The sequence below is a fragment of the Pan troglodytes genome, chromosome 7 (genome assembly GCF_028858775.2).
Source record: "Pan troglodytes isolate AG18354 chromosome 7, NHGRI_mPanTro3-v2.0_pri, whole genome shotgun sequence".
NCBI lineage: Eukaryota > Metazoa > Chordata > Mammalia > Primates > Hominidae > Pan > Pan troglodytes.
In genome coordinates, this window is record NC_072405.2 from 51,029,083 (window position 1) to 51,042,320 (window position 13,238).

At 43.7% G+C, this 13,238-nt stretch overlaps 1 protein-coding gene and 1 pseudogene across 1 annotated transcript in view; one reads left to right on the forward strand and one right to left on the reverse strand.

The window, feature by feature from the left end:
• The window catches only part of CHRNB3 (cholinergic receptor nicotinic beta 3 subunit), a 38,282-nt gene extending 25,290 nt beyond the window's left edge, over positions 1-12,992 (forward strand). Inside the window, 3 exon segments of the mRNA NM_001033933.1 lie at positions 7,318-7,427; positions 8,047-8,929; positions 12,858-12,992. Of these exon segments, the coding sequence (NP_001029105.1) occupies positions 7,318-7,427; positions 8,047-8,929; positions 12,858-12,992 (1,128 nt within the window).
• LOC107976191 (ribosomal protein uL30-like) lies at positions 2,232-2,977 on the reverse strand (annotated as a pseudogene).
• Positions 12,993-13,238: the final 246 nt, after the last annotated feature.

Genomic DNA, 13,238 nt, shown 5'->3' on the forward strand with positions numbered 1-13,238 from the left:
CACTGTATTTTACTGTTTGCCTTTTAACAGGTGTTTTGCTATTAAGGCCAAACAGTTTTTCTGTTCTATCATTGTCTTTTTTTGTTTTCTCTCTTTGATGGAGAGGAGATGAAATGAGCTGCTGTTTAGCCTGAGTACACCGTTGTGCTTTATATCTATCAGCACCAGAAATACCCCTGAGAGCTGAGCCGTAGAAAGCTGTCTAGAAACAAATGAACTTATGAAGCATTTTAAGCTACAGGTTTTCCCACTGCAGTGCATCATGGGGAGAGGTAAAAGCGTGGAGGATCTGGCTTCAGGCAGACCTTAGCTTAAAGCCCATTAAGGCCACCAGGCTGCACATCTCCTGGGGGCCCCCTTCACAGCAGACTCAGTGTGCAGGGCACCTCTGGAGTTGTGGCTGCACGGATGACCCAGCCATGTGCAGCAGCCTTGAATCCCGTTTCCCTCACTGACTAGCTGTGTGGCCTTGGACAGGTATTTGAACTCTCTAAGTGCTGGTTGCCTCATCTAATACAGCATTAATAAATATTTATTATATTTTAGTCTGGTTGTGGTGGCTCACGCCTGTAATCCCAACACTTTGGGAGGCTAAGGCAGGTGGATTACCTGAAGTCAGGAGTTCGAGACCAGCCTGGCCAAAAGGGTGAAACCCCGTCTCTATTAAAAATACAAAAATTAGCTGGGCGTGATGGTGGATGCCTGTAATACCAGCTACTAAGGAGGCTGAGGCAGGAGAATCGCTTGAACCCTGGAGGCAGAGGTTGCAGTGAGCCAAGATTGCGCCACTGTACTCCAGCCTGGGCAACAAGAGCGAAACTCCATCTCAAAAAAAAAGAAAAAGAAAAGAAACCTAGGCTGGGCGCAGTGGCTCACGCCTGTAATCCCAGCACATTGGGAGGCTGAGGCGGGCAGATCACCTGGTCAGGAGTTCGAGACCAGCCTGACCAACATGACAAAACCCCAAACAAACCTCAGGAAACTAGTAATAGAAGGAATCCTCCTTAATCTAATAAAGGATATTTACAAAAACCCCTAACACCTAACATAAACACTTAATGGTGAACAACTAAATGCTTTCCCCCAAAGTTCAAGAACAAGGCAAGGATATCCTACTTAACATAATACTACTCAGTAATTTTTTTTTTTTGGAACATAGACTCACAGCAGAGACAAGTGAACATTTATTTTTGTGCCTTTCTTCCTATGTGTATTTCAAGTTTTTTTCAAACAAAGGCCCCAGGAATCTCCAGATTCAATTATGTCCCTAGGGTTGGTCGACTGCTACAGGAGTCTTAGGGAGCCTTGGACAAATGCTAGAGTTACTCATTTACCAACATTAAACTCTAGGATAGAAGATGAAGCAAAGCAGGACTCCTTCCTCCATGGAATGTGCTGATTTCAGATGAGGCGGCAGCCAATGTAGAAAACGCTGGAATTGGCCGGGCGTGGTGGCTCACGCCTGTAATCCCAGTACTTTGGGAGGCCGAGGCGGGCGGATCACCTGAGGTCAGGAGGTCGAGACCATCCTGGCCAACACGGTGAAACCCCATCTCTACTAAAAATACAAAAAAAATTAGCTGGGCATGGTGGCAGGCGCCTGTAGTCCCAGCTACTTGGGAGACTGAGGTGGGAGAACTGGCTTGAACCCGGGAGGCGGAGGTTGCAGTGAGCCGAGACTGTGCCACTGCACTTCCAGCCTGGGCAACAGAGTGAGACTCCGTCTCAAAAAACAAAAAGAGAAAACACTGGAATTTTTTCCTTGGAACTGGACTGTGATGAGAGGTGCTTGCCATGAACATAAGCTACTGTCTTTTCTTTTTTCTTTCTTTCTTTTTTTTTTTTTGAGACAGAGTTTTGCTCTTATTGCCCAGGCTGGAGTGCAATGGCGCAATCTTGGCTCACTGCAACCTCCACCTCCAGGGTTCTAGCAATTCTCCTGCCTCAGCCTCCCTAGTAGCTGGGATTACAGGTATGTGCCACCATGCCCGGCTAATTTTTGTATTTTTAGTAGAGATGGGGTTTCTCCATGTTGGTCAGGCTGGTCTCCAACTCCCGACCTCAGGTGATCTGCCCACCTCGGCCTCCCAAAGTGCTGGGATTACAGGCGTGAGCCACCACACCCGGCCAGCTACTGTCTTTTCTTTGACCCTTCCTTTCCAGTTTTTGAAGATAAAGCAGGAAATAATCTTCTCTGAAGATACTTGATAAAAATTCCCCAAAATACAAAAACACATGCTTCCACTTCATTGATAAAAATTTACTGCAGTTTGGCACCTGGGTCTAGTTCAGCTGGCAGATGAGCTGATTGATGCATTCACCCCGATAGCCAGGTATGCCCATCTCCTTGAGGAAGCCTACTCTATTTTTGGTAGCATGACGGGCCACTGAGAGGTGGAAAGGGCACAAGAACCATGAGATCTCCTGGAAATGCTTCTCCAGGTGCTCCTCAATCACTGTGTTGTCTGTCAGAGGGATGGTCTTATTCTTGACCTTGACTTGTCCACGTTTCAAAATGAGTTCCCAGACAGACTTCAGATTTGGAAATCCCTAGGTCACATAAGTTTCCACTATATGCAGCATTTTTAGGTTCTGGGGGGTGACTTTTACAAAGACACCACTAAAAATTTTCTTTGGGCAAAGTCTCGCAATGGTTCTCTGCACCAGTAAACTCACGCCATCAATCCTTTCGATGCGTACAACAAAGGCATGTTTATCTGGCAATTCCAAGGTGTGGTTTCACTTCTAGTCGTCTGAGACGTACCTTGTCACGTTTCTGTCACCAGGAATCTTGTAGGAATGATTCCAGTTGTTTAAACCTGAGCCCTTTTCCTTTTCTCTGCTCCTTCTTTGCCAAAAGTGCCTGCTTTGCCTGGGTGGCTTTGAGGGCTTGATAAGCTGTCCTCATTTTCAGGAGATTTTCTGGAACCAAAGGGATTTTTCTTTGCTCTTGCTCTGCCATCTTTCTAGTGTTGCAGCTACTACTACTCAGTAATTAAGGCAAGGAAAAGCAGTCAAAGTTATTCAGATTGGAAAGGAAGAAATAAAATGCTCCACTTGCAAATGACATAATTGTCTATGTAGAAAATCTACAGAAAAGATCCCAAAATTAAGTGAGGTAAGCCAGGTCACAGGACATATGGTCAATATGCAAAAGTCGATTGTATATTTAGATACTAACAATGAACGACTGGAATTTTAAAAATTAAATGACTTTTTTTTTTTTTTTTGAGATACAGTCTAGCTCTGTCATCCAGAGCCAAGCTCTGTCATCCAGGCTGGAGTGCAGTGGCGCGATCTCAGCTCACTGCAACCTCCGCCCCCAAGTTCAAGCGATTCTCCTACCTCAGCCTCCTGAGTAGCTGGGATTACAGGCACCCACCATCATGCCCGGCTAATTTTTGTAGAGACAGGGTTTCACCATGTTGGCCAGGCTGATCATGAACTCCTGACTTCAGGTGATCCACCCGCCTTGGCCTGCCAAAGTGCTGGGATTACAGGCGTGAGCCACTGCCCCTGGCCTATTTAGGTATAAATCTAACTAAATATGTGCAATGCCTGTAAGCCTAAAACTGCAAAACACTAACAAAACAACAACAACAAAAAATCAAGACCTAAGTAAATGGAGACATAAATAATATTCCTGGGCCAGGAGAATCTATATTATGATGCCAGTTCTCACCAAACTAATCTGTATATTCAAATCAATCACAATTAAAATCTTGGCAGGATATCTTATAGATAGCCACAAGCAGATTCAAAAATTTGCCTAAAGCTATAATAACCAAGACAGTGTGATATTGTCAAAAAGACAGATACACAGGGCCGGGCACCGTGGCTCACACCTGTAGTCCCAGCATTTTGGGAGGCCAAGGTGGCTGGATCACTTGAGGTCAGGAGTTCGAGACCAGCCTGGCCAACATAGTGAAATCCTGTCTCTACTAAAAACACAAAAATTAGCCGGGCGTGGTGGCACATGCCTATAATCCCAGCTACTTGGGAGGCTGAAGCATGAGAATTACTTGAACCTGGGAGGTGGAAGTTGCAGTGAGACGAGATCCCACCACTGCACTCCAGCCTGGGCGATAGAGTGAGACTCTGTCTCGAAAAAAAAAAAAAAAAAGAAAGAAAAAAGAAAGACAGATACACAGATCAGTGAAACAGAACAGTCCAGGATGGACCCATGCACATACACAGTTAACTACATTTTGACAAATGTACAAAGGAAGTTCCGTGGATAATGTTTAGTCTTCTCCACAAAAGGTGCTGACAATTGGACATTCATATGCAAAAGAAAATGAACCTCAACCCATTCCTGCACCTTTATAAAAGATTAATGGAAAATGGATCTTAGACTTAAGTCGAAGCTGGTGGGTTACAAGGTCAAGAGATCGAGACCATCCTGGCCAACATGGTGAAACCCCATCTCTACTAAAAATACAAAAATCAGCTGGGCATGGTGGTGTGCACCTGTAGTCTCAGCTACTCGGGGGCCTGAGCCAGGGGAATTGCTTGAACCCAGGAGGCAGAGGTTGCAGTGAGCCGAGATTCTGCGACTGCACTCCAGCCTGGCGACAGAGCAAGACTCTGTCTCAAAAAACAAACAAACAAAAAACTACAAAATTTCTAGGAGAAGGCATACGAGAAAATCTTCGTGACCCTGTGTTAAGCAAAGATTTCTTAGATATGACACAATCCATAAACAATAAAACTGATAAAATGAACTTTTAGAATTTCTGACTTGTGAAAGACATTAGTAAGAGGAAAAAAAGACTGAGAGAAGATGTTTGTAAATCAAATATTTGACAAACCACTTTTATTCAGAATGTATAAAGAACTCTAAAAACTCAGTAAGAAAACAAACAACTTGATTAAACATTATGCACTTCACCAAATAAGATACATGGATGACAGATAAACACATGAAGATATTCATGATTAGTCATTAGGAAAATGCATATTAAAAAGCACAATGAATCTGGGCTCAATGGCTCATGCCTGTAATCCCTACACTTTGGGAGGTGAGGCAGGAGAATTGCTTGAGCCTAGGGGTTCAAGACCAGCCTGGGCAACATAGGCAGACTTCATTTCTACAAAGCAAAACAATTAGCCGGTTGTGGTGGTATACACCTGTGGTCCCAGCTACTTGGGAGCCTGAGGCGGGAGCAGAAGGATCACTTGAGCCCAGGAGGTTGAGGCTGTAGTGAATCATGATGTCACCATAGCACTCCAGCCTGGGAAAAAGAACAAGATCCTGTCTCAAATTAAAAAAACAAAACAAAACAAAAAACAAACATGAAGAATCTAAATGCATTGCTAAGTAAAGAAGTCAGAATTGAAATGTTATGTTGATTCCATTTACATGACATGCTAGAAAAGCTGAAATTATAGAAACAGAGAACAAATCAGGGATTTCCGAGGGCTGGAAATGCGGGAGGGGTTGATTACAAAAGGGCAGCACCTGGGAAATATTTTGGGCAAAAAAACTGTTTTGTCGTCTTAATGCCTGCAGTTATTATACAGCTATTTGCATTAATAACTGTAAACCAAAGAGTGAATTTTATTGTAAGTGCATAAAGTGGAATTGAAACAAACCACAAATGCTACTGTAAGTGAGTTCCCTCCAAGAGCTCTGAGACTCAGACCTACCAATGATAGTAAGAGTCTCCTTAGCAGGAGACAAATTATTCCTAGGAAGGAGATTATATTTGCTCTTCAAAATAGGAAGAGGAGGAAGAAAAAAAGAGAAGCCCATGAGCACCAAGTAAACATGGTGAATACTTTATTATTGGGCTCTTAAATTGTCAGTTTCATATGCATGATTTCCCATAAATATCATGCCATTGGCCGGGCACGGTGGCTCACACCTGTAATCCCAGCACTTTGGGAGGCCGAGGCGGGCAGATCATGAGGTCAGGAGATTGAGACCATCCTGGCTAACACGGTGAAACCCCGTCTCCACTAAAAAATACAAAAAAAATTAGCCGGGCGTGGTGGCGGGCACCTGTAGTCCCAGCTACTCAGGAGGCTGAGGCAGGAGAATGGCGTGAACCTGGGAGGCAGAGCTTGCAGTGAGCCGAGATCACGCCACTACACTCCAGCCTGGGCAACAGAGCGAGACTCCATCTCAAAAACATAAATAAATAAATAAATAAATATCATGCCATTTTGTTATACTTCAGATTCTAGCTTTTTAAAGGCCCATACCTCCTAAACTTTGTTTTTTGGGGATCAAGTCTCAAAAATGTTGTCTAAGGTAGACAATGTTTCCTCTGGGGTGTGGAGTTCCATCATTTGTCAGGCATCATGCATATTTCAGTATTTTACCATCTAGTGACATCATCCATCTGCTGACTCCTGATGTTTTAATGACAAAGTTGGCATCACTGGGCTCCGGGAAGCGTCATGCTGGGCATGCCCTTCTAACTCTCTGAACTCCTGCATCCTTACTCACCTATCCACATGAGGGGCTGTAGAATAGAAAATTTTAATTTTCAGGTCAGATTTCCTATGATTCTGGACCCTAAAATCTTTTTAATAGAGTCCACTCTGCTGTGATTGGGTCATCCATACATCATCCTCTTGACCTTCACAGTCTGATCAATTCGTGGTCAGGTTTATTTATCTGGATTCATCAGCCCCTGTAAAACATGCCATGTGATTTCATCCTTATGAAGAAAAATGTGTAAGTGCCTGGAGGCTAACGATATTAGGAATGCAATTTAAAATTATAATTGGGAGCTCCAAAAATAAATTCAGATTAAAACTTAAAAGAAAATGCTGGGAAAACATTTTTTTATTGGATATAAGTTCTAATGTGATCAAGAAGAATTCATGGAAAATGGATGTCTCATATTAACATAGCAGGTGGATGTTCGTCCAAGCCTCTTGAGTGGTGTTTAAAATCACTTGTACAAGTTAGCATGTGATTTAAGTATCACTGGACCCACCCTCCTAGAATAAACTGAATTAGACACATCATTGCTTTTCTTTTGTTTGTTTGTTAAGAGAAAATAGGATGAAAAGATAGATCATGAATTAGTGGCGTTTGTTGTAGAGCCTCTTCATGGTGAGGCAGATACAGTAATTTTGGAAATATGTAACATGCAAAGTGTGTGGGCCTGGGTGAGATCAGAGGCCAGGCTGGCTCAAGGTGAATCCTGTACTGAGTCCCCAGTAGGGTCACGCAGTCCAATCGGGACAATTTCCTTTTCTTAATAAAACAGTGGCTTGATAAAGCTAACAGAAACTTGAAGATTTCAAGATCTAATACACTGAACTTTCGGAATAAAATCACAGTGTACTAATTTCATGCAGGAATGGACAGACCACAAGTTACGCTGGAATCCTGATGATTATGGTGGGATCCATTCCATTAAAGTTCCATCAGAATCTCTGTGGCTTCCTGACATAGTTCTCTTTGAAAAGTAAGTATCACATTGTTTCTTACTTATGGGGAAAAAAATAAATTTTTTAAAAAGTGAAAAAAAGAAAAGTAAGTATCACAGAAGAAAACGATTTTGGTCAGATTAACACTAGGAATAGAAAATTCTGATTCAGGCAAAATACTTAAAAGAAATATTCAATTTTAAATAAAAAAAATTGTTTATTAAAACAGTTACCTGGCGTTGTGGTAGAAAAGTCCTAAAATAGGGCAGGGTGCGGTGGCTCATGCCTGTAATCCCAGCACTTTGGGAGGCCGAGGCGGGCAATTCATGAGGTCAGGAGTTCGGGACCAGCCTGGCCAACATGGCGAAACCCTGTCTCTACTAAAAATACAAAAACTTAGCTGGGCATGGTGGCCGGTGCCTGTAATCTCAGCTACTTAGGAGGCTGAAGCAGGCAAATTGCTTGAACCCGGGAGGCGGAGGTTGCAGTGAGCCGAGATGGCGCCATCGCACTCCAGCCCGGGCGATAGAGTGAGACTCCATCTCAAAAAAGAAAAGAAAAGAAAAGTCATAAAATAGAAATAGTCAATGCTGGGAAAAAGAACAAAAACTAGCAGGTGCTCCACCGACTGCTAAGGTGAAACTGCTTTGATTGCAGCGCTGACGGCCGCTTCGAAGGCTCCCTGATGACCAAGGTCATCGTGAAATCAAATGGAACTGTTGTCTGGACCCCTCCCGCCAGCTACAAAAGCTCCTGCACCATGGACGTCACGTTTTTCCCGTTCGACCGACAGAACTGCTCCATGAAGTTTGGATCCTGGACTTATGATGGCACCATGGTTGACCTCATTTTGATCAATGAAAATGTCGACAGAAAAGACTTCTTCGATAACGGAGAATGGGAAATACTGAACGCAAAGGGGATGAAGGGAAACAGAAGGGACGGCGTGTACTCCTATCCCTTTATCACGTATTCCTTCGTCCTGAGACGCCTGCCTTTATTCTATACCCTCTTTCTCATCATCCCCTGCCTGGGGCTGTCTTTCCTAACAGTTCTTGTGTTCTATTTACCTTCGGATGAAGGAGAAAAACTTTCATTATCCACATCGGTCTTGGTTTCTCTGACAGTTTTCCTTTTAGTGATTGAAGAAATCATCCCATCGTCTTCCAAAGTCATTCCTCTCATTGGAGAATACCTGCTGTTCATCATGATTTTTGTGACCCTGTCCATCATTGTTACCGTGTTTGTCATTAACGTTCACCACAGATCTTCTTCCACGTACCACCCCATGGCCCCCTGGGTTAAGAGGCTCTTTCTGCAGAAACTTCCAAAATTACTTTGCATGAAAGATCATGTGGATCGCTACTCATCCCCAGAGAAAGAGGAGAGTCAACCAGTAGTAAAAGGCAAAGTCCTCGAAAAAAAGAAACAGAAACAGCTTAGTGATGGAGAAAAAGTTCTAGTTGCTTTTTTGGAAAAAGCTGCTGATTCCATTAGATACATTTCAAGACATGTGAAGAAAGAACATTTTATCAGCCAGGTGAGTAAACTGGTATTCCTGATAATGCTGCCGTAAAGGTAGGCCAAAGACAAATATTTTGACATCTGTTTACAATAAAATATTGTCATGGTTTAAATGTGACATTATATAAGACATGCTTTTTATACATATAACATTTAAAGCAAGCCCTGACATAACATAGCGACATTAGTATGAATTTTTAGGAAGTAGTTCACAAAAACATAAGGAGCAAAAGTGAAGCAACTGTTGATTAAGCAACTGTTGATTAAGCATTGTTTCTTATAATTCTATATTAAATAATTCAATTACACATTTTAAGTTGGTTAGCCTGGTTTCTGGTAATTTATCTTTCATTTTTCATTGGATGATAAATATGTTCAACCACAGTATTTAGAAATAAAAGATCAGAAAGAATGAGATTTTTAAATTAATATAAAATGTAGTGTTACAACAGATATTTTGGTGAGGAAAGAGGATGTAGTTATTTAGTTTACAGATTTTTTTTTTTTAAGTGTGAGCCAGGCACAGTGGCTCATACCTGTAATCCCAGCACTTTGGGAGGCCAAAGCGGGTGTATCACTTGAGCGCAGGAGATCGAGACCAGCCTGGACAACATAGTGAGACCCTGTCTCTACAAAAAATTTAAAAATTAACTGGGTGTGGGTGGGCGTGCTTGTCCTAGCACTTTGGGAGGCTGAGGCAGGAGGATGACTTGAGGCCAGAATTGAGACCAGCCTGGGCAATAAAGCAAGACCCTCATCTCAGAAAAAAGAAAAAGAAGAAGATAAAAGAGAAGGAGAAAGAAAAGAAGTAGTGTGGGAAGAGTGTGAATTTCAGACTGAAAACAGTCCTGGGTTCAGATCATAATCTGAATGACTTAAGACAAGTTACTTAACCTGAGCCTCAGTTTTCTGAACCCTACCTTGAAAAGTTTGTGTGAGGATTAAATGACATAAAATACAAACATGCACAGTGTACCCAGCACACAGGGGCTCAGCTCCGTTGTATAAGCAGTCAACAAGTGTGAATTCTCACCTTTCTAATTATCATCCTCATCCTTCTTCTTTTTTTTTTTTTTTTTTTTGAGATGGAGTCTTGCTCTGTCACCCAGGTTGGAGTGCGGTGGCGTGATCTCAGCTTACTGCAACCTCCGCCTGCTGGGTTCAAGCGATTCTCCTGTCTCAGCCTCCCGAGTAGCTGGGACTACAGGTACACACCACCACACCTGGCTAATTTTTCTTGAATTTTCATTAGAGATGGGGTTTTGCCATGTTGGCCAGAATGGTCTCGAACTCCTGACCTCGGGTGATCCACTGCCTCAGCCTCCCAAAGTGCTGGGATTACAGGCATGAGCCACCGTGACCAGCCCATTCTTCTAAACGGTCCTTCCCCAGTGGAATGAAAATATTATTTGACGTGCAGATATTAAGCTTAAAAAGTGATCTGTTGGGCCGGGCACGGTGGCTCATGCCTGTAATCCCAGCACTTTGGGAGGCCAAGGTGAGTGGATCACGAGGTCAACAGATCAAGACCATCCTGGCCAACGTGGTGAAACCTGATCTCTACTAAAAATACAAAAATTAGCCAGGCGTGGTGGCGGGCGCCTGTAGTCCCAGCTACTTGGGAGATTGAGGCAGGAGAATCACTTAAACCTGGGAGGCAGACGTTGCAGTGAGCTGAGAGTGCACCACTGCACTCCACTCCAGCCTGGTGACAGAGCGAGACTCCATCTCAAAAAAAAAAAAAAGTGATCTGTTGCCTAAAGCAAGTTACATATTTTCAATTTATATAATAACTTCAATTTATAGGGTTCAAGTATTTTACTCTAAAATTAATGAAAATTAGTGCCAAGAGCCTGATCCCGTAAACAAACTGATGAAAGAATTTTTTTTTTTTTTTTTTGAGATGGAGTCTTGCTCTGTCGCCCAGGCTGTAGTGCAGTAGTTCGATCTCAGCTCACTGCAAGCTCCGCCTTCCGGGTTCGTGCCATTCTCTAGCCTCAGCCTCCCGAGTAGCTGGGACTACAGGCGCCCACCACCACGCCTGGCTAATTTTTTGTGTTTTTAGTAGAGACAGGGTTTCACTGTGTTAACCAGGATGGTCTCGATTTCCTGACCTCGTGATCCGCCCACCTCGGCCTCCCAAAGTGCTGGGATTACAGGCCTGAGCCACCGCACCTGGCCAAGAATTTTTTTTAGAAATATCCTTCTACATTTTCTCTTGCGTTCACAGACACTGCCTCATATATCCTCTCTCTTAACAATCTGTCATGTTTTTCATCCACTTAAAATTGTTTTTAAAAGCACTAGAAAAGTGACTGCTGCTAGACAAGAAACATTCAGCTGTCAAGTTGGGAGAATTTTTTTGTTTGTTTCTTACCATCTTTTAAAAGCACTAATACAGGGCCGGGCGCGGTAGCTCACGCCTGTAATCCCAGCACTTTGGGAGGCCGAGGCGGGCGGATCACGAGGTCAGGAGACAGAGACCATCCTGGCTAACAGGGTGAAACCCTGTCTCTACAAAAAATACAAAAAATTAGCCGGGCGTGGTGGCCGGCGCCTGTAGTCCCAGCTACTCGGGAGGCTGAGGCAGGAGAATGGTGTGAACCCGGGAGGCGGAGCTTGCAGTGAGCCAAGATCACGCCACTGCACTCCAGCCTGGGCGACAGAGCAAGACTCCGTCTCAAAAAACAAACAAACAAACAAACAAACACTAATACAGGCCAGGTGTGGTGGCTCACGCCTGTAATCCTAGAACTTTGGGAGGCCGAGGCGGGTGGATCACCTGAGGTCAGCAGCTCGAGACCAGCCTGGCTAACATGGTGAAACCCCGTCTCTACTAAAAATACAAAAATTAGCTGGGCATGGTGACGAGTGCCTGTAATCCCAGTTACTCGGGAGGCTGAGGCAGGAGAATCACTTAAACCCAGGAGGTGGAGGTTGCAGTGAGCCAAGATTGCACCACTGCCGCCTGGGTGGCAGAGCGAGACTGTGTCTCAAAAAAGCAAAACAAAACAAAACAAAACAAAAACCTAATACAAAGATTTCTTTTTTTTCCCCAAGACGGAGGACATTTATTTACTCTAGAGGGATGAGGACTCCCCTTCCTTTCAGACTTCCCCAGCCAGTCGTGCCTTGACTTTGTGTTTATGGACCTGTTGCCCACTCTCTGCACCTCCCCTTCCTAATAAAGGAGACTCAGTCTCTTGTCTCCTTCATGAATTCCTGTCTTGTCCTGGTCGGTTCTCCTTGGCAGCACCCTTCCTTCTGGAGCTGCAGCACAGGTGGAGTGGAAGAAAAGAAAGCCTGTGACATTTGGCCACAAAAACTCTTAAATTATAAATTTGTGATTCTTTTCATACATGTATCAGGAAGCACCCTAGTAAGATATACTGGCTTACTAAGATATGCTCCGTCTCCTGGGTTCGAGCAATTCTCCTGCCTCAGCCTCCCAAGTAGCTGAGATTACAGGTGCCCGCCACCATGCCCAGCTAATTTTTGTATTTTTAGTAGAGAGGGAGTTTCACCATGTTGGCCAGGCTGGTCTCGAACTCCTGACCTCAGGTGATCCCCCCACCCCCAGGCCTCCCAAAGTGCTGGGATTACAGGCGTGAGCCACCGCACCTGGCCTATACTGACTCTTTATTCATGTAAAAATCAGACTTTTCCTATTCTGATCAGGAATGTTGACATATGCATACAGAATTCTATTGTTTCTATTTTCCTTCTTCAGTGCTGATGAGAGTGTTCCAAGCTGCTTCTTTTGGGCACAATTAGCGAAGTCCCTGAAAGAACCTGAGCCTGTAGTGTGGTTGGGACATTAGATGCATTTTGAAAACTTAAGTAAATGCTATAAATCTGAATGTTACTCTTTTTAAATCCCTTGAGATGAATACAGAACAGTTGCTCAGTGTCTTGAGTGAAAGGCATCTTTTTCTCTTTTGCAGGTAGTACAAGACTGGAAATTTGTAGCTCAAGTTCTTGACCGAATCTTCCTGTGGCTCTTTCTGATAGTGTCAGTAACAGGCTCGGTTCTGATTTTTACCCCTGCTTTGAAGATGTGGCTACATAGTTACCATTAGGAATTTAAAAGACATAAGACTAAATTACACCTTAGACCTGACATCTGGCTATCGCACAGACAGAATCCAAATGCATGTGCTTGTTCTACGAACCCCGAATGCGTTGTCTTTGTGGAAATGGAACATCTCCTCATGGGAGAAACTCTGGTAAATGTGCTCATTTGTGGTTGCCATGAGAGTGAGCTGCTTTTAAAGAAAGTGGAGCCTCCTCAGACCCCTGCCTTGGCTTTCCCAGACATTCAGGGA